This window comes from Mauremys reevesii, linkage group 3 (assembly GCF_016161935.1).
Source record: "Mauremys reevesii isolate NIE-2019 linkage group 3, ASM1616193v1, whole genome shotgun sequence".
Classification (NCBI taxonomy): domain Eukaryota; kingdom Metazoa; phylum Chordata; order Testudines; family Geoemydidae; genus Mauremys; species Mauremys reevesii.
The window spans coordinates 82025848-82047989 of record NC_052625.1 but is presented as its reverse complement, the minus strand read 5'-3'; the positions used below and the strand labels follow the sequence as shown (position 1 = coordinate 82047989).

Below are 22142 nucleotides of genomic sequence, written 5' to 3'. Positions count from 1 at the left end.
CATAGCCTGATGCCAGCAACTTGATATGACTTGACAGTGTCGTATGAAAATAGCTTTAAAATATATTTCTAAATAAGTCTATTTTGTTGCCACTTAGCCATAGATCTGTGTGAATATTTATCAAGTGGTACATTCGTCTAACAGCATAAATATTAATTGTATAATGTTGATTATATATTATTTTAATAATCATAGCTTAATCATAAATAATTATAGCATTGATGTAGCCAAAATATTTTGGGTTGAATAATGTAATCTTGGAAACAGTGCTCACTTATAATAGGTAGCACAATATTTGGTAAATTTATTAACCTGATTTTTTAGGCTTAAAATGAATTAAATTAATAGAACAGTTGAATATTAAATCCATCAGTTTTTAAAAATATGATTAGGGAAGTCTTTGCTAAGTAAAGAAATTGCATGTTGTTAGTCTTTTTATACTAACATACATATATTCTGGTAGCGTGTAAATATATACAAGCTCTGTAGCATTGTATTCAGTTTAAAGCTTTAATTTCCTTAACACACTGATGGCTCTTGAATCTCATTTCTCTTGACTTTACTTGGATCAAAATAGAAGTGACCAATAACATATTGTGTATATGAATCTAGTAATCCTCATAATTGTTTTGTACATTGACAAAATGTCTTGTCTTGTTACTTTCTCACTTTTGGTGATGCCTGATTATGAACTGTAAATATTTATGAAAACAAAGAATTTCAAAAGGTTTAAATGGGAGTGGTTTGCTTACTTTCAGAGGTAGCTGGGTGCCTAACAAGCCTGTGTGGCTCTGAAAATCTCTCCAGATTTATTGTGCTACTTACTGTATATATTACATGTGTAGGCATGTTTACATAAGCATGCACATCAGTTGTGGTTTGAAAGCACAAATAAATGCATACTTGATATACAACTATTTTTATATTGCAGGGATTTTGAATTATTTTTATTATTGTGATCCAAAACAGCATGCATCCTCTTACAGACAGTGTGTGTTTGATTGACTTGTTTCTCTTTTGGGTTCCCTAGTTTCCCTAGGACAGTATCAGCTGGCAGCTGCTTTAGCAGAGAAGTATTGTGACTTCGATATCTTGGTACAAATGTGTGAGCAGACTGATAATCAGGCCAGACTACAACGTTATATGACACAGTTTGCAGATCAGGTAACTTTTTTCTCACTCATTTAGACATTGTTCTGCAGTACGATGGGATATAAATCATTGCCAACAAAACACTGATGGTAATTTTAGGCTTTCAAAATCCAGTTAATAGACTTTGATATCTTAGGTCATTTTTATATTTAAAAAATTATTTTCCTACTCTTTTGGTTCTCCATTCTAAGTGGTACAACAGTAAAATGAATCTTGCTGAACAAAAAGATTGTATCTAGAAATGGGATTTAAACTTGTTTAGTGGGTGGTATCCCTCTTCTGATATTCTGTTAGCTTCAGGATATGAATTTTAAACAGGAGATTCAGTAGTCAGTTTATCTATTACTAACAGTTTTTATCGTTTTTAGTCATTTTCTTCTGAGTCATTTTGGCAATAAAGTAAAATGTTTTAAATTGTTTGACTCACCTGTACTACATAACATATGTTCAATCCTAATCTATTTCTAAGTCTTGCAAGTACATGCACAAGGAAAAGTTACTTGTAATGTTCTGGAGTCTTCTGTCTTTGCAAGTGTGTGAGAGACTTCCACAATCATGCATCTAATTTAAAGCCTTATAAAAAGGTGATTCTTTACGGTGGTTTTATATATCACACCGAAAAGATACAAACAAAAGAATCCTTTTGTTTTTATTATAACTGTTGAGTTAGAAATAATTTGGTCAAAATATAGTAAAACTCTGTGGTAATCATAAGCAATGTGTACACAGTTTGAAATTTGAGAATTAATAGATCACAGTCTTGAATGCATTTTATGTACAATGATTCTGCATGTGAGAATAATTCATAACGAGGGGCAAAATTCTCCACTCAGAGCCCTGTGGCAGACTTCCAAACTAATATTCTACTTTCCCTTCCTACTCAGATTGCTTATTGATGACAGTGAACATTACAAGAGTAAAGAACAAAGATGTAATCTGTAACAACTAAAGTTCATACTGAGGATGTTCCTTTTGAGACAAAAATATTGAGTTGCTTATAGATTAAAAAATATAGAGAATGGTGTAGATCCTCTTCCATAGACACTTATATTTTTGATGAAAACACTAGCTTTTTCACTAGGATTTTGTTAAACACTTTTCCCTCTGGTTTTGTTGAGCAGGTAAATCCATGTTCTAACCACCTGTGGTCTGTATAGCATTTGTGTTGAAACTAAATTGGACATAAAAACTGACATCAGTTTTTAACATCTCCTGTAATCTTCAGAATTTTTCAGATTTCCTGTTTCGTTGGTACTTAGAAAAAGGAAAGCGAGGAAAGCTGTTATCTCAACCTATTGCTCAGCATGGACAGCTGGCCAGTTTCTTGCAAGCTCATGAGCATCTCAGTTGGTTACATGAAATCAATAGTCATGATTTGGAAAAGGTAGGATTTTTTCATATAAAATTAACTGAAATGTTTGTTTTAAAACTAACAATTTGTTGAATACACATAGAAGTGTAAGGGTGTACTAGTCACGACTCTTTGATGTCACTGACTAATATTTTGGATCAAGGAAGCTTTTATTAAAACACCCGTCACACCTTCAATTAAAGTAAAAGCATTCCCAATGAATATTTCCTAACGCCCTCAATAAGTCTTCCAGCAAAATCAGGGAAACCCGAAGTTGACATTCTTGATTCTTTAAAAGATGGTAAATCTTTTGTTGTTTTTTTTGTTTGTTTGTTTTTAAATAATCCTTTCCAATTTTTTTTGTACATCGTAAAGAAGCTAAAAAAAAGGTCATTGGTCCAATTTTTAAAATTATTTACAGGTTACCTTTAAATGGTGAACATGAGTAATGTGCATATAGGTCTTGAAACTGGCTTCTACTACATTCGGGTTGATTTCTGTGGCGGGTATCTTTGAAATATTGATCTTTGTTGCCCAGTTTGTTGACAAATTTTCCTCCCTACTTCTCACTGTTCTCTTGTCTCCTCCCACCCATTTTTCTTGATTCATGGACCACTTCCCTTCATCCACCCCCTGAGTAGAACTCTGTGGTGCTAGTTTGTTTTCCCAGCCATTAACCAGAAACTATTAATTTCAACTCATATGTACATTTCTTGTATAAAATACGGAATAACATAGCCTCCACCCATGCATTATAGATCTGTAATGTCGGTTTCAATGACTCTGTAAACCAAAGGACCTAAAAATCGTCAATATAAACTGAGTTAATAGAGATTTGTAGTAGTGGGAGTTAAATTATACCTCTACCCCGATAGTGAAACATATGTATTGTTACATTTCCAATCATCCTTACAATAACATTCTTGTAGCTATATGTATTAAAAGACGCAGACAAGTTTGTAACAACTTAAAAAAATTAAGTTACGATAATTTTATTAATATCACTTTTGCATCAATAATGAAGTCTTCTTGCCACATGTCCTAAACAGCAAAATGCAAAACTTCAATTTCCAAGTTGTGCGATACTTTTTTTGGAGTGTTGTAGCCTATAAAATCTTGGGGGGGAGGGACGGGGTTAAAGAAAAAATAGCCATAAGGGTTTAGTTCTAAAGGAGTTCGTCTATTCTCTTTCTCTCTGTGCCTTTGATGTTATTTCTAATACCCTTCTTAACTTTAGGCTCACAGAACACTACAGGCTTTGGCAAATGTGGAGACCAAATATTTTGCAAAGAAGAAAACTCTTCTTGGCTTGAGTAAACTAGCTGCATTGGCATCTGACTTTTCAGAGGACTTATTGCAAGAAAAAATAGAAGGTAAGAAATAAAGAGCAGAGCAAAGAGAACAGCAAGATGAATTTCTTTAATCAGAATCTTGTTAGTGTTACATATGGTAAAGTTAAATCCTTAGTGCTGCGTCTTTGGACGTTTTCACCATCATTGTTGTCCAGTGTCACTGGAAAATTTGGACCCTAGTTCAAGGGTGTATAGTTATTTTTTAAAAGGCACTATCAGCTCCTCTGGTAAATAGGTTAATAAAACTACTGCAATTTTAAAAAACAAAAACTCTAAACCACCTCTGATCATTTCTTGGAGCCTGATGGTGTATGGTGTCGACTGCCTTTGGAGTTGAGGTTGCATGGTGCTACATGCCCTCATCTAGTTGGAGGAGAGAGCCTTTGGAGCTTTAAAAGCCTTTCAGTTTTCCTTTATTAGTATATTTGCAATGTGAAAGTCTAAGCATGTGTACTGTTAACTCAGGTTGTCTTTTTTTTTTTTAATATGTCACTTAATTTTTTTGGTAGGGAAATGGTTTCATAACACTTTAATTCAAAACGCATTGAGGTTGAGAGCACCTGTCCCCTCTCCAAGTGGCTATACAGGTCCTGGAACCTTGCTCCAGTTTTTAAAGTGTAATATACCTTTCCAATGATAGTAACTATTGCTGCATCTTTACTACCAGATTGTGGAAAGGCTCATGAAAGATTCGTTATGAATAGCTGTTATAATATTGCCAACCAGGGGGAGCATTATAACATACTTCACACAATCCCTAATACAATAGTATTTTGTTTTTGGTTTAGTACCTATTTATGGCTGTTCTTGAATCATCCCTTTCCTGTTATCTGCAAAAAGAACAGGAGCACTTGTGGCACCTTAGAGACTAACAAATTTATTTGAGCATAAGCTTTCGTGGGCTACAGCCCACTTCATCAGATCCATAGAATGGAACATATAGTAGTAAGAAGATTATCTATATCTATCTATCTATACATACATACATACAAAGAACATGAAAAAGTTCATGTTCATGAAAAAGTTCATTCTCTCAGATCTTGGGAGACAGACCAGTCCTTGCTTACAGACAGCCCCCCAACCTGAAGCAAATACTCACCAGCAACCACAGAGCAAAAACACTAACCCAGGAACCTATCCTTGCAACAAACCCTGATGCCAACTCTGTCCACATATTTATTCAAATGACACCATCATCAGACCTAATCACATTAGCCACGCCATCAGGGGCTTGTTCACCTGCACATCTACCAATGTGATATATTCCATCATGTGCCAGCAACTTGGGTTTGAATAGAGACTGGGAGTGGCTGGGTCATTACACATATTGAATCTATTTCCCCTCGCTAAGTATCCTCACACCTTGTCAGCTGTCTCTAAAATGAGCCATCTTGATTATCACTACAAAAGTTTTTTTTCTCCTGCTGATTATAGCCCCATCTTAATTAATTAGCCTCTTACAGTTGGTATGGCTACTTCCACTTTTTCATGTTCTCTGTATGTATTTATATATCTTCTTACTATATGTTCCATTCTATGTATCCGATGAAGTGGGCTGTAGCCCACAAAAGCTTATGCTCAAATAAATTTGTTAGTCTCTTAAGGTGCAACAAGTACTCCTGTTCTTTTTGCAGATACAGACTAACATGGCTGCTACTCTGAAACCTGTTATTATCTGTGTTTTTAAACTTAATGACAGTTCACTGCATATCAACACTATTGTCATCATAACTTTCATTCTTAATTCAAATACTCGGACTGGGGATGTATAAAGCTCCTCATTCAGATTTTGTAGGGAGGTGACCAGTAATCTGTATAGCCCCAATGAAATAATACTGAAAATTACAAAGGATATTAATGGTAACTAAGCAAACTTTTTGAAACTGTGTCCTTTGGTTTTTAATACACTTCTACCCCGATAGAACGTGGCCCGATATAACACGATTTCAGATATAACGCGGTAAAGCAGCGGGGAGCCTGAGGCCCTTTAAAACGCCAACCGAGCCCCGCTGCTTTACCGCATTATATCCAAATTCATGTGGAGCCCTGGGCCCTTTAAAATCCCCACCAGGACTCTGGCAGCCGGGCTCGGGCGGTGATTTAAAGAGCCCGGGGCTCTGGCCGCTGCGGGGAGCCCTGGGCCCTTTAAATCCCTGCCCGAGCCCTGCTGCCAGAGCTCTGGCCATGATTTAAAGGGACCAGGGCTCCCCACAGCAGCTGGAGCACCGGGCCCTTTAAATCCCCGCCGGGGCTCTAGCAGCCGGGCTCGGGCAGTGATTTAAAGGGCCCGGGGCTCTGGTCGCTGTGGGAAGCCCTGGGCCCTTTAAATCACCTCCCACCCCACCCCACCCCCGTGCCCCGCTGCCAGAGCTCCAATGGTAATGTAAAGGGACGAGGGCTCCCCACAGCAGCTGGAGCACCGGGCCCTTTAAATCCCTGTTGGGGCTCTGGCAGCTGGGCTCGGGCGGTGATTTAAAGGGCCAGAGGCTCCAGCCACTGCTGGAAGCCCCAGGCCCTTTAAATCCCTGCCCGAGCCCCGCTGCCAGAGCTCTGGTGGTGACTTAAAGAGCCCGGGGCTCCCCGCAGCAGCTGGAGCACTAGGCCCTTTAAATCACCATCTGGGAAGTCAATCCAGTCTGGCACGGCGTACCGGACCATACCCGATACAACGCGGTCTCAGCTATAAGGTGGTGAGATTTTTTGGCTCCCGAGGACCGTGTTATATCGGGGTGGAGGTGTATGTTTAATCTCCTACATAAACTTTTTAAATAAAATAAACTGGCAGCATGAAATTTTGAAGTTAAAAAGTCATATTTTTCACATTGGGGAAGCAGCCACTCTGGAAACACATAGCAATGCTGATGTGAAGAAACGCCTTTGAAACGTAGTGATGAGAGCCTCAGATGAGTGAGGGAGAATGGTCTTGTGGTTAGGAACTCAGGAGATCTGGCTTGAGTTCCTGGTTTTGCCAGAGATTACCTATGTGACTGTGGGCTAGTCAGATAATCTCTTTTATTAAAATAAGGGTAATCTGTCCTTTCTCCCACCTTTTGTCTTGGCTATTTAGACTGTACTCCCTTCAGAACAAGAACTGCCTCTGTCCAGTGCCTAGGACATCAGGGCCCCAGTCTCAGTTGGGGAGTCTGTGTGCTTCTGTAATACAAATAATTAAAAAAAAACTAAATGAACACACTCTAAGACAAATAACTTTGTAAACTGAATAGTTTTGTGACTTGTCAGAATTTATTTGTATGTTTAATGATCATAATATGAATAATAATTTGAAATATTCTTCCCCCTAACTAAATGCAAGAAATATCAGAACAGGAGCGTTTTCTATTGCATCAGGAGACCTTACCTGAGCAACTGCTGGCTGATAAGCAGATGAACCTCAGTGTCATGCCTGTATTGACTGCACCTCAGCTTATTGATGTATGTACCTCAAATTTTCTTAGCTAAAGTTTACCTATGTGCTGCTATTTTCCACAGAATTGGTGAGAAGATCAGAATTGAATTGTCTTTGTTATTTAAAGGATGGTTTTCCATCCCACCCTCAGTTGTAAAATATGAATTGGTTATTTATACTTAAGCCTCCATTATGGCTTATGATTAAACTTCAAGGTATTGCTTCCAGTTCCTGCTTTAGCTTCCTGGTTGAACATGTGCACTGCCATGATGCATAGAGCAGATCGGAACAGAATCAAAAGCTGAGCTATTGGATTGGGGCACTGTGTGGATACATGGTAACTTGGAGCCTGGCTTAAGAGGCAGAAGGGGCCCAGAACTTGCCACCCTTTGGAAGACAGGGATGCTGCAAAGTGGAAGAGCGGGGAGGGCTGCAACCAGGAAGGAGGGATTTTGACAACCAGCTGCACTGAGAGCCAATAGAAAGTCTTTGATCCCCTACAGAAAATCCAGCCAACAGTGTGCCAGAGCTGACTTTCTCTCCTTTGTCCCTCACTTCTTTTTGCAGTAGTAGCTACAATCACAAATTGCCTTACCAGTTCCTATGTCCTTTAGATAGTATGATCTTTTCATCTGCTTCTCTTTTACCATCCACTGATGTGTGCAGAAAGTTATAGAGGAATGCACATGTTGCTACAGTCACCATCAAAAGAAACCCGAACCTATCAGTGATGTCTGTTCTGGTATTCATTGCTCTCTGTACAGCCTCTATAAAAGAAGCAGCAAGTTGCACATTCTGTCATTACTGTCCCTCTGTCTTCTTGGACTTGCCCTGGTAGTCAGCAGGTTTTGAGTCCTCTACCCACACCTTAAACTAGGCTAGTTAGAAGGAAGAGGGAGAGGAGGAGATATCACATAATCCCTTTTCAAGCAGTTGGGACACTGTCAGCTGTCCAGTTTTCCTCTAATAAGTTTCTGCTACCATCAAATCAGTGTCCTTAGTCACTGTTTACAACCAGGAAGTGATAATCAGGGGCTGGGAACAAAATATATTAGTCTTAATCTTAAATTTCAATTTAAAATCCTGATTGAGGGTTTCCTGTATGGAAACTCTGTATTAAAGGGTTAGTTGGCAAAATACGTGTCTGCAGCTTTAAATGTAAAAGGCTGATTTAGAATTTTGATCTCAAGCATGTCTGTTTTCAGGAGACGAACGATAGTGCATGCATTTTTATATTGCTGTGAGCTCATTTTATTTGTGGAGCTCAGCTCTGGCTACAGTAGGCTAGGAATGTTGCAGCCTTAAACGGCATTTAAATTTGAAACCTGTACTATAGCAGCCTTATATCCAATATAGTCTTTCCACAGACCATTGTCATGTGGGTGGAATGCTAGTCTAAAACCTTGACAATATTCCTTACCATAAAAATACTTGCAGCCGAATCAATACATATTTCAACGAAAAGGTCACATAAGTGGAAAATACATGGTGGTCTTCCCACAGGGTTCTTCACGGTATCAGTTTACATCAATTTGCAAGCTAAGAATAATTCTGTACTTAATCTTTTCATACCATAGCTGTACATATGTGATGAGAACAGAAGAGCTAATGAGTATGACTTCAAGAAAGCACTGGACCTGCTGGAATATATTGATGAGGTAGGAAAACTGGTTGGATGATCACAGAATCAGAGGGAAGTATATTTTAACTTCTCTGAGCTGGTGGTGTTACTGTAACTAGAGGATTAAATACTGGCCCTTGGTGCCCACCAATGGAAGTGACCTTCTCTAGTTTTTCAATCTTTGGAGATATAATGTCAAATGTGGTGTAGGTCAAAGTAACTGTGGTTTAGATCATAAGTGAAATAACACTTACTCTTGTAAACTGCAACAGGGTAGGCCATCTGTGTTATATTGAGAACCTTGCCAGTCTAGAATTTGTCACCAGACAAGAAGGGGGTGGGGTGTCCATCAGTGTCCACTATTATCAGTTTATGTGTGTGCCAATAAATGATCCAAAATGAGTCTGCCATGCCTCCTCAAATTGACAAGACCTTTTTGGCCTACGTCTGTGGTTTTTATCATTATGATAGTACTATTTAGGGCATAAAGCTTGCTGTCTTAAGCTTGCATCTTTGAGAGATCACCATTTCTCCTTCCACACTCTTATTCCCTGTTTGCTCACAATTACTCCGGGCATCCTCAGCAGTATTCTTCAGCCAAAAATAAAAGCCATGTCATTTCAGAGCAGGGTTATTTCCAAATTATCTAGGAAAGGTTGCTACAGAAGTGTTGGAAAGCATTTCTGTGCTTCTTGGAATGGGGAGAATCATCTCTGATGTTCACAGCTCTTCCTAGTCTGGAGGGAAAAGGCTCCAGCTTGAATCTACTGTATGATAGTGCTTTGTGCTACAATAAGGCCATTGTGCTGTCCAACAATAACTTTGTAGGTCACATAGTTATTAAATTTAGATTATTTAGACCTTAAGTTATGGTCTTTCCCTTGTTAAAGTTCCTTTTTGTAATGCCTCTTAAGTAATTCTTATTTGTGCTCCATGTATGAAAAGTTTTATGTAGAAAATATTTGTTTGTATTTTGTGCTTTTATTACACATTATTGTGTGTAATGGAGGAGGAGAAAAATGTTAATGTTTGGGACATTGTATTGTATTGATAGACCCAGAATTAGTTTTCTTCCACTTTAAACAGAAAAATGTTGCTTAACACACATACCCTGATTTGACTGCTATATAAGAACTAAGTATAAGTAATAACATTACTTTGGGAGAGAATAGCAGCAAATGGGGTTACTGGTCTTAGTTGCTACTCTTCTTTCATTTGTCATTGCCTTTTTCCAAATTCCCACCATCCTTTATGAAAATAATCATATAGTGTAATTTTAAGAAAATAAGATTTAGAAGAATCTTTCATTTAAATTAGAGAAACTTAGATGTCTGAAAAAAGAATATACGCTGCAAATGGGAAAGCATAAATTAAACTAAAATTTCTGAGTGGACAAGGATTAGGATTTCATGTGTATCACCCATGGAGAAGCATGATTGACAAGAGAAACTGCAGAATTTTGAGGCTAGACATGGGTTGCCTAATTGCTCTTGTTAGCTGTCCCAGTGACACTCTATCTAAGGCTTTGGCTACACTTGCATTTCAAAGCGCTGCCGCGGCAGCGCTGCAGCGCGCTTTGAGCGAAGCGTGTAGTCAGCGCCCAGCGCTGGAGAAAAACTCTCCTCCGCTGCCCCATCCCCACATCCCCGTGGGGACGGGGGACAGCGCTGGGAGCGCTCCCAGCGCTGGCTGCTGCTACACTGGCACTTGTACGCGCGCCAATTTGCAGCGCAGCAGAGAGTGTTGTGTCACACCCTGCACACACTGCCTGCGCAGCAAATGCCCTAACTGGCAAAAAGCTAATAGCACAAGGATTTTGCTCACACTCTTGCTTCCAGAATTCCCTCAGCCTAGGTTTCTCAGTTTCTCCAGGGGGTGGGAGGTGTTAAATAGCTGAGATGCCCAAGAAGGCTAATGGGAAAACAAATGGCCTTTTGTAGTGACAGCATCATTATCTGAGCAGGAAGGTCTCATGCCAAGCCTCTTGTATCTGTGCTAGAGGTCTGTCTGCACTAGGGTAAAGGTGTATTTTAAAGACATGTTAGCTAACACATTTAAAAACTCTAATGTAGATAGGGTAAACTGTATTTTAACATGAGAGAGTTATCTGGTCATGGTGAACACCTAGCTAGCATGTAAGACAACTTGCCCTGGGCACAGTAGGTTTTTAAAACATAGATAGAGATAGATATGGGGTTAGAGAAATTCATAGCCTCAGCTGCAGGTGGAGAGAAACTGCCTTTAATGGTTGAAGTCTCAGCCAGGTTAGCCCATGTTGTCCTAAAATAGGAGTTGCACTCAGACAAGTGATTCTCCCCTCCTTCACAGACTTACAATAGCCAAGGCCTTCATGGCTGCCAGAGTGCCAATGGCACTCTTTGTCCCCTTTGTGAGAGACATTATCTTAAACTTTTGGCTTTGCAAGTCAAAGCTAAAGTCATTTCTCACTCTGTCTTCAAACATCAAAGGGCATTTTTTCAAGGCAATACTTTAGAGCAGTGCTTTTCAAACTTTTTAGGTTGCATGCCCCTTTCCAAATAATGTAGTCTAATCTACCCCTATCTGAGACAGGCAGAAGCGATGCATGGTGGGCATGCCGTCCGATTTCTGCCTTCCATTTAGCAACAGCTCCTAGAGGTTTTCAAACTATGGGATGCGGAATAACATCCAGGGAGAGAGGCAGTGACGCCAGGCAGCTTTGGCCAGCTCCACGTAGTCTGGCTCAGGGAGGGAGTGCTACCTCCATCCCCTGACTCACCGCAGCAGGCCACCCAGCCTGGGTTGCGGGGAGGTGTAACCAAAAATTATAACTTGCGGGCAGAGGGAGTTCAGCTCAAAAATTTTGACAACAGCAAGTAATGCTCCCTTTTCAGTAGCTCAAACATGGGGCTGATATTTTCAGAAGGTTTTTATTTTTTTTATTTCTAATTTCTATCAGATGCTTTTAGGTCTTATTAGCTATTACTCCTTTCTCAATTAGGTTTAAATAGATGAAATCATCCTTAACTGTCTGACATGAGCACCAAGATCTTTCATCTTTTTCATCTAGTCACTATATCTCAACCAAAATGCAGTAATTTGTGGTTTCCTGAAACGGGTCTTTCCCATAAATGGGTGGCAGTTGAAAAACGTGGCAGCCTTACCATCATGCTGTAGTTGATTTTTCTATATTTATTAAGACCTACCTCTGCTAGTCACTGTTGGTTTATCTCTTAGGCCCTACTCATGTTCATATCACACTCTTATATTGCTTGGGCTGTGCTGCTTGGCTTCTTAACTAGAGGACCTGTTTGTATTTGCTTTTATTTTGTACCATTTTTGCTGACTTTCCCACAAGTTTTGTTCTTTGTAACATGCGCCAAGCATACAAAAAAGTAGAACACGGAATTGTGCCCTAACTGTTGCATTGAATGTAGAGTAAGTTTCAATCTTTTCTCTCCTGTTGATTCTTTTCTGTTTTAGAACACAAGATTATTTACCCTTTGCAAGCCTCTCAGATTTGGTGCTAACAATTGTCCTGCCACTAGGGCAGTAGTGCAAAATTACTCAGGGTCAAATGACGATATATTGGCCAATTAGATGGTTTGACAATGCAAGGGTATAATACAGCTGCATAGAAACATGCATACATATTACAATGCTTACTTTCTCTCATACTACATTGTGCTTATGCAGTACTGTTTTATCTGAAGATTTCAAAGAACTAAGTCTCAAAACTCCTGTGAAATAGAGCAGTAAAGTGAGGCACAGGAAGGTTATTGCTTATCTACAGTAAGCAGAGCTGAATAGAATGCAGAGGCTATGTGAAGCTTGAAGCCCCTGCATTTGTGAAATCAAATGAACCAAATGACTGAATGAAATTTGGACAAATAGCAAGTTTTAGTAAGTTTTTGTGTAAAAACCATGTGAAATTACTGCATTTTTCACTGTTTCCATCCCAAGTCATAACTGGGCATCATTTCAGGTACCTGTCCCAAGTGTTGAAGTGGTAACAAAACTAGGCAGTTTTGCTTTGAGGGTTTTGAGAGGTGTTCTGCTGCTTTGACCACTAGACAGTACTGCCTCTCTGCAGTGAAGTGACAAACAGGTTCCTATGTACTAGTTACCAATATCAATTATTCTTTTGTAAACAAGACCAATGAAAGCATCCAAGTCAACTCTGGGTTCTGGATGTGATGTGGTGGTTAGGAAAAACCCTTTATTTGTCTTTAAAAGAAAGCAGCAGTTAATATTAATTTTCCTTTTCTTTTTAAATTGAAGGAGGAAGAAGTGGATGTAAATGATCTTAAGCTTAAAATTCTTTGTAAAGCTCTCCAAAGAGACAGGTAGGTCATAACTGAACATACATGAAGTGTACAATTTTCTCTATTCATAGCATTGATTTTTCTTAATTGTAAATTTCTGTACTAATCTCCAGCTTCTAATATCAGATTGAATGTTCAAATGGTATGTATGTATGTTTAATATAGATTCTGAAAAGTCTGTCCAGGACAGTGCGTGTTTTTTAGAGGGAGGGGAGAGGTATCACTTACAAAGCTACTTCTGTAATAGTTTATCCATTAAATCCTCTAGCTATTTTACAAATACTTTAAACATTTAGGGAATTAAAATGCAACTATGTGGTTTCTTGAATTTTCTTTTGCCCTTTAATGGGGGAGAGAGATGACTGGCTATGAAACTAGATTTTCTTCTTTGAGGCTAACAGCATATTTCCACTTCTGGAATAAGCAGATCCCAAGCTTTGGATCTTCTAGAGCAGTGTTTCTCAATGACCGGTCACAGTTTAGGAAGGCAGCAAGCTGGTCCTTGGTATAAGGTAGAGAAACACTGTTCTAGAGTATTGTCCATTGACACTACTGCTGGAGACTTTCATGTCACTTACGCTGGGCACAGAACTACTTTGACAAATTATTCTCTAGAGCCGCAGTGCTAGATGTTCAGCTCTGGACTTAGTTGAGTTGGACAGCTCCTTGGTTCTGCTATGTTGGACACAAAACGCTTTGGTAAGCTGTTCCTCACTTTGTAGTCAACAAAACAGGATCATTGGTACTGGAAGAGACCAGGGACCTAAATATTGTTTTAGCTAGCTATAGAGCCCCTTTGACTGATCTCCAAAGTCAGTGCTGGACACACCTTACTAGACTTAATCAACTGGATCTGAAGAGTTTCCCTCATCACCAGCGTTTGAGGCAACCCTCCTCTTCACAGATCTCTAAATCAGTGGTTCTCAACCAGGGGTACTCCTACCCATGAGGGTACACAGAGGTCTTTTAGGGGGTACATCAACTCATCTACCTATTTGCCTAGTTTTACAACAAGCTACATAAAAAGCACTATTGAAGTCAGTACAAATTGAGTTTTCCTACAGTGACTTGTTTAGACTGCTCTATATATTATACACTGAAATGTAAGTACAAGATTTATATTCCAATCGATTTATAAGGTGAAAAAGGCATCAATTTTTCAGTAATAGTTGTTGTGACACTTTTGTATTTTGCTGTCTGATTTTTTTTAAGTGAGTAGTTTGTGAGGTGAAACTTGGGGTAGACAAGACCAATCAGCCTCCTGAAAGGGGTACAGTAGTCTGGAAAAGTTGAGAGTCACTGCTCTAGATAATGCCCATGACATGTAGGCACCCTTTCCTTCTAGTTTTCAAATGCTAGTCAGTCAGATTTTTGAACTATGGTCATACTCCACCCCCACTCCAAAGGGACAAAAGGGAAAAAAATAACCAATGAAGGAAGAGCATATTCCATGCGCACTGCACCTTTGGCAGCCAAAAGGAGCTGAAGAGCAGTTGGAGCCACTCCCACTTAAAGGGGAGGTTCCAAAGGACAGGGATTTCTGGAAAATTCCCAGCTTGCATGGCCAGGGAGCATTTATCCTACAAGTGGGAATATGCAGGCAATATAGTTACTTGCTGATTAGTAACCTTCCCCACTCTTTATTATATTGGGGGTAGGTCCTACTTTAAAAAAGTCTTCACAATTACAGCCTACCCTAGGCTTTGTCCATGCTGGGCCAAGAACAGAGTTTAGAAATGGTATTTAAACTCTGCTAGAACAAATTTTAAACATGGCTCTCATCCACATTGGCTAGCTAATCTGTATTCAAACCAGTTTGGGTGGAATAGTGTTTAGGTAGTTTACACATAATTTCCAGATTTGCTTCCCAGTTCACTGAGGTTCTGCAGCCAAGGAGGTTAATCTCTGTTCCAAAGGAGGTAGTAGCCATTCTCTAGCGTCTGCAAAATGCTACATTAGGCATTCCACAGTACCTGCTTTTAGGGATGGAGCTTGTTACATTCCCTAACTTGATTACTATACATGGTGACTGGTACAACACGGAGACTCGCTAAGCATGCTTAGCAACATCCTAACATAGTGCTGGACTTCATTTCTCTCATTCTCTTCACCACTCATATGCCTGTTGAAGGAGTGAAGATAGGGGAAAAGGAGGGTAACAGGGAACTTTGTCTTTTTTCTCCCCAATAAAATCATGGGTGAAATCCTGACTCTGGTTGTAGTCAGTGAGAGTTTCTCCCCAGATGCTATGTTTTGTTGTTGTTAGCGTACCTCTTTGGAGACATGGCTGAGAACTGACCAAATCATCCATTTCCCAGTGACCACACAAGATAATTATGTCCATTTTAGGACTGAAATAATGGGTATATCTACACTGCAGTTAAAAACCTGCAGCTGGCTCATGCCAGCTGGCTCAGGCTCACAGGCTAAGGTACTGTTTAATTGCAGTGCAGGTGTTCAGGCTTGGGCTGGAGCCTGGGCTCTAGGACCCCGTGAGATGGGAGGGTCCCAGAGCTTAGACTGCAGCCTGATCCCAACATCTACATCACAATTAAACATCCCCTTAGCCGGAGCCAGCTGGCACAGGCCAGCTGTGGGTATCTAATTGCAGTGTAGCCATACCCAGCATAATTCCAGGCTGCATGGCATTTGACATTGGGGACAAGAAACCTCAGCAACTGAAAAATCCAGTGCCAACAGCAAGGGAAGTTATTTTAAATCAGGGTTTTTTTCCCCCCCTTTCTGCCAAGCAAGAATGGTTTGAATTAGGGCTTCAGCAGCAGCCTGACCTTTTCCCTTGAATGACTCAGCATATGTGATCACATATTAAGGCTTGCATGGAAACTATGGATATTTTGTGCTGAGTTAGGGCCTTGAAATTTTAAACCTTTCACTCAACGTTTTGTTCTTCCTTTGCTTCTCCTGTTTAAAAAAGTTTGTTGGCAAGTTGCCTTTGCTTCTGTGTTCTGAAGTATGTCTTTTTACAGAAAACTCTTGTCAGAATGGTGATTGTGGATAATTAAAACAATTGTTTAAACAATCTTACTTAGACCCATGTGTGTAATTGATTCTGAGGTCTCTAATTGAAGCAAATAACTTTTTTTCTGCTGTTACGGTTTAGTCAGTGGGGAGGCATTCCTATTATCTTCTTTATTAGATTGTCTTGTAATGCCACAATTTTAATAAAATTTTCCTCTAAAATATTAAAAAGATAACCAGTTCAGGATGCAACGAACACTAGCTTTCAACTGTAAAAATGCACACAGAATACAGGTATACTCCAAGAAAATGTATTACTGTTTTAGTATCAGGTTTTTAATGATCCTGTTCTCATATTTGATCAAGTTTTTAATCAACTTTACAACTTATAATTTATACTTTCTGAGTTGCAGTTGGTCCAGTTCAGAAGGTAAAGATGATCCAATTGAAGCATCTAAAGACAGTATATTTGTGAAAATATTACAAAAGTTATTGAAAGAAGGTAAGTTTTGTTATATGTAAAAAATACTTCCTCAAATTGCTGTCATCCTTGTTTTAAAACATACTTAACAAAATAAACAGCTTTTATCTATAAAAAGTAGAACAAGTAAGATGTAAAAGAAGCAAAAAAATTGCATCAGTAATTCATTAGATAAAAATGTGACCATGGTGGCACCCTACTCTAGCTTTTTGTATTGTTAGGGAGGCGACAAAACATGTAAATTCTCTCTCTCGGAGCCTCCAAATTGCATGTGTTTTGCAGGAAGATAGTGTTTATTTTTTTAGTAACTCATTATTATACAATGGAACTCAGCCTCCAGTGTAAAAATCCCCTATGGGACAGGAGGAATGTTAAGACACCAGGACTAATTCAGAATGGCTTAATTGTTTTAACTCACACTTTTAAAAAACTAACAAAAAGCCCTGTGTTCAGACCAATCAAGCAACATGACAACTCAAAAGGAATTTTTGGGGGGAAATTTTATAAGCAGCTAAAAGAGATTAGAATAGTAACTCAACCTTTAATTTAAAATTTAAAAAAGCTATATTGTCAAATGAGAGAAGCTTGAAGATTATAATTATGGAAGTGCATTTCTTCAGAACAGTTTTATGTTGCATTTTTAAACCTATCTGATTCTTGACCTTTTTTAAGGACTGCAGTATCCAGTCATTTGGACTAAGTCTATTTTAACGGATCAAAAGTATGATTCAACATCGTTGTGTTTTTTTGTTTGTTAAACAGGCACTTTGTGGAGTTTATATAACTATTAAAATATAGAATATGAAAATGGTCAAATTGAGGAGGGGAATATAATCTTAATCTTTAAACAATGAACTCAGTTTTACAGAACACTTTATAGAGTTGTTGCACTGCATGACACAGTAGCTGGAATAGAATTAGAACAGTCTTTACAACTGCAAATAAATGATTCAGGAACTGAAATGCAGGTACAGATGTTTCCATTGGCATCAAGCATCCTTTCTAAGTATCTTACAGTTTCTATAATGCGAGTTTATTTGTGTTGTAGGAGTTCAGCTCAGTGAATATTTACCGGAGGTGAAGGACTTGCTGCAGGCAGATGAACTTGGCAACTTGAAATCCAATCCTTATTTTGAATTTGTGCTAAAGGCAAACTATGAATACTATGTTCAAGGACAAGCATGATGACTTTTAACATTTTTGAAAGTAGAAACTTCTAAAGAGCTGAGTTAAAGCAGTGTATACTTTTTTACATTCTGTACGTACTTGGTTAAACCTTTGTAATAAAGTTTACAGTAATGTGTTTGGCTTTTGAAATTACCAGTCTTTACAATATAGCTAAGTCTCTTAATTTTTCTCTGGGAAACTCACCTTCTCTCCCGATGGCTGTAAATGTATGGTTGATTTTCATTTTCTGTGCCTCTTTTGGTTTCACATTTGTTCTGTACTTTTATCTCGTGTGCAGGAAGTCTCAACACTAGAGGCACATACTCCTGGGGTGAAATCCTGGCCCCATTGAAAACCATGGGAGTTTTGCCATTGACTTCACTGGGTCCAGGATTTCACCCCAGGAGTATATATTGGAAAAAAATACAATAAATGTTAAATGATGGCCGAATATATAGCTTTTTGGATTAAGAAATGAAAGCCATGCTTGTGTAAAGCACTCTGCTTAGAAGTTAGGCTTTTGGTATAAAACTTTGCATTGATACAGCACCTTCCATCTGAAGAGATCTATGCAATACATGGATAGGTAAGTAGTCCCCATTTACAGAAAAAGAAACTGTCACAGAAAGGATAAGTGACTTGCACAGGGTCACTCCCTGTGCCAGTGGCAGATAGGGGTAGAACCCACATCTCCTGACTCAAAAGTCCCCTGGCCTAGCAAATACATCGGTCTTTCAACTTGTACGTAAATGCAGTTTTTCACATAAATTTTCAGCAAATCCAGAGCAATTTTTTAGATTAAGGTTACAAATACAAAAGTTATCTATAGATTTTTACATTTTTAAAACAATGATTGAAGTTTGCACCATACAGTAATTGACAATAAATGCCTAGAACCTAAGCTCCCAGGAAACCTAGAAAGCAGTTACCAAAGTGAGAGTCCAGGAAGACTTTCCTTACTCGAAGACTCATTCTTTACTAGTAGATGCCAACTTACCCCCGTTCACTTATCTCTGACACGATGATAAAAAAAAAAAGGGTCCATGTAACTCTTAAAACATTGTAATGGTTCTCAGGCTGAAATAACAGGTTTAATTTAAAATCATATAAAAATTGCTTTAATCTGACAAATCGCAGGAGGAGCTTTTCTTTTACAAATAGTTTAATGTCCAGAGAGTGAATGCAGAGCAACTTGCATACCCTTATGCTCTACTTGCCCTGGCTAGGTGCCTGCTAAAACAACTTGATCCAACAGCTGAGAAGGTCATAAGTTAAATCAGTTGAAGAGAATCCAATTTCTAGTTTAAAAAGCACAGCTATCGCACCATTGCTTCCCCTCCTCCCTGTGCTAATAAAGTGCTCAGGGCTGAAAGGCTGAACATGTTTGGAAGAATAGACTTATCTAGAGATGTTCTAACTAATATGGAAAAGATACTCATTAGCAACCTTGTAAAAAGTCAACAATTAAACTTCACCTGTTTCTACAGTATTACATGGCTGTGAGAGCCGTCGGTATAACTTACAGCTTTGACTTTACAAAAAGGAATAATTCAAAGTATTGGAATTTTACTTACTCGTGTAAAACACAATGTTAAATGGAAACGGGATCTCAAATTATTTAAAAAACTAAACATTTAGGAGATGGGAAATGGTATATCAAATGACTGGCACTGTTTGTAAGGATATCTTATTCCTGGGCTTTGGCTTTGTTAAAATTAGCTTGAAGTGTCTAGTAATGTGGACATTTCTGGTCAAGCCTTGAACATACTGATGGGATTTCTCACCCCCTGCCCCTCTGACTCATCTCCATACAGTCTAACCACCTGTACCCAGTCATAATCCACAGAGTATGCCAAGGGAAATGTCTCAATAGCTGTTATACTTAGTCAAGAAGATAGATTTGCTAAAGTTTATGTATAACTATAGATTGGAGTAGATCAAGAGTGAACAGCAAAGAAAGGGTTATTTAATCATTCTGTTTTGCAGAAAGTCAATATTTATCTATAGGTTGTAAGCTCGTGCAGGCAGATTGTTTGTCCTGTGCAGTATGGATTATGTGTCCTCAACAAATGACCCATGTAATTTTCACAGCTAAGGCTCTTTGGTCTAGTGCTGGTGTAAAAGGTACTTTGCATTGATACAGTACCTTTCATCTGAGGATCTCTAAAGCACTAGGCTGTAGGCAGTAGATTAAAAAAAAAAACACCTTTAATAACTTCCTTACTCAAACTGAAGTTCAATATTTGGATATTAGGAATGTTCAGTGTGTTCACCATGTCAGTATAAAATTTGAAAGGTCAAGATTACTGGGGTATTGTCCCTTTGCATGTGCTTGTTCATTCTATGCATTCAGAACTCCCACTGATTCCTGTTGGAGATCTGCTTCCATTAGGGCAGATGAGGTCCAAAGTGTATATTACAAGAGTTGCACAGTTAAAATTTGGTATTTGCTCCTATTTCCAAGCTTTTCTGATAATCTATCCATTAAAACAAAGTAACAAAAGTTTATGGTGAACACTTCTCTTATAGAACAGACTTCTCTCAAATAGTGGCACAGAGAAGAGGTCTTCATTTAGCACTGCATATGAATATCACAGCTATCCTATTTTGCTGCATAATAGATCTAAAAAAATTGCAACGAAGGGGAACAGTTACAATAATTATAGACTACTACCTGTTCCTGCAAGAAAGTTTTCAGTTGTCCATGTGATTAAATAGGAGAGAAAATGTTCTCAAATGTTGGGGGGGGGGGCATGCAAAGGGAATACAATCTTTAATTATAACATTTGTTCAGCATTTTTTTCCTTGTATAGGATACAAATCATTTTAATGTCCAACCCTCACTTGTAAAAATCACAAGTTTAAGAATTATGAGAGAGGGTGTGAAGTCGTGATTTGTATCGACAAGCAGAAGAAACTGGACATTCCAGTACGGAGATCAGTTTTATTCTCGCCCTGTTCTTATTGCTGGAATTTGAACTGACTTGTGGCTGTGGTGGCTGAACACTGAAAAAATAAATAAATATTGGTTTAGCCCCTCGTGCCTATCCTATGTATACAGGGGAAGTGGCCTTTTATGTGGAAAATTTAATATTGCCACCAGGCATTTGTCTATATTAAATTGCTATATATCATACTTAGCTATAGTATCACTTTGAGATACCATGAGATTTGTGGTAGGAAAACCAAAATGGTATATGTCCAATAATTTTTTTTCAAAAATTACATTAAAAGGTCACTGACAATGCTTCCTCTGTTAATATTTTAAGCAGGGTTTGTGCCACTATATATGGATAACTGGAGTAGAAATAAATAACTAATCTGTATTTTAGTCTGCTGCTGAGCATCTTTTTTAATACCTGATTATTGAGATTCCTTAAAATCCTCAGGAAAGGTAGTTTCTCTTTATGGAGAATTTATGTAGGTTCAGTTTTAGGCAACAGAGTTTTGGGAAGAATGAAGAGAAAAAATTGCAGAGAAAAATCATCCCCCCACCCCCTCAAGCCTGCTTTACGACAGTAGCATGGCAGGAAGTGGAAATAAAAAGCGGCAGCAAAAAGACATAGGGTGCAGCCAGAGGTGAAGGGGAGAGCTGCCAGACTAGGAGTTGCAGAGATTAAATGCTAGAGAAGAAGAAGAGTTGACCGTCCTGATAAACCTTGCTGCTGGGGAAATCCAACTGCAGAAAATGCCTTCTCCTTCATAGTGGATCATGGTAGCACAGAGACTTCCTCCTCGCACTTCTTTCTCTACCCCATATTTTAGTTGTCTTTTTTCAGAAAAATTTTCCTTTAGCTACTCCTACCCTAATTTCTCCAAAGTCAGTTGCTACAAACCAGACCTGCTTTCTTCATCTCCTTTACCTGATTCTTCCTTCTAATTCTAACAGGAATTTCTAAAGAAAGTCTTTCACCTATGCCAAATAGAATCACTGCTTATTCAGAGCCTGGCTAGATGAATAGTTAATTCCCCTTTATTTAACGATGGAGTAGTTTCATCCAGTCAGAGGCAGCTTATCAGTAAAACTAATTTACCTTTTTAAAAACCCTTACGGGTGAGCTATTCTGAGTCACACATCAAGTCTGTATTCTAAGCCAATCAGAACTCAGCAGGTCAATAATGGATACAGTTCATAACTGCAATTGGAGTGCACCAGGATCCAACAGCTAGTGGTTAAATCTGCATCAGCCTTCTTCTGGTATTAGAAATAGTCACTGGAATAATTTTTCCCAGGACCAGTATCTTTTGAAGGGCTTCTTTAAGAGACATCCACCATTACCCTATGCATTTCTTTTTCATGTGCATCTTTAAATCAGACCCAATAAAATC

The 22142-nt window shown here is 38.6% G+C and overlaps 1 protein-coding gene across 1 annotated transcript in view; it reads left to right on the top strand.

The window, feature by feature from the left end:
* Positions 1-17963, top strand: part of NUP133 (nucleoporin 133) — a 56616-nt gene extending 38653 nt beyond the window's left edge. Inside the window, exons 19-26 of the mRNA XM_039531442.1 lie at positions 1031-1164; positions 2378-2536; positions 3741-3876; positions 7169-7287; positions 8839-8919; positions 13143-13207; positions 16579-16667; positions 17695-17963. Of these exons, the coding sequence (XP_039387376.1) occupies positions 1031-1164; positions 2378-2536; positions 3741-3876; positions 7169-7287; positions 8839-8919; positions 13143-13207; positions 16579-16667; positions 17695-17831 (920 nt within the window). The 3' untranslated portion in view covers positions 17832-17963. The remainder of the gene's footprint in view (positions 1-1030; positions 1165-2377; positions 2537-3740; positions 3877-7168; positions 7288-8838; positions 8920-13142; positions 13208-16578; positions 16668-17694) is intronic.
* Positions 17964-22142: the final 4179 nt, after the last annotated feature.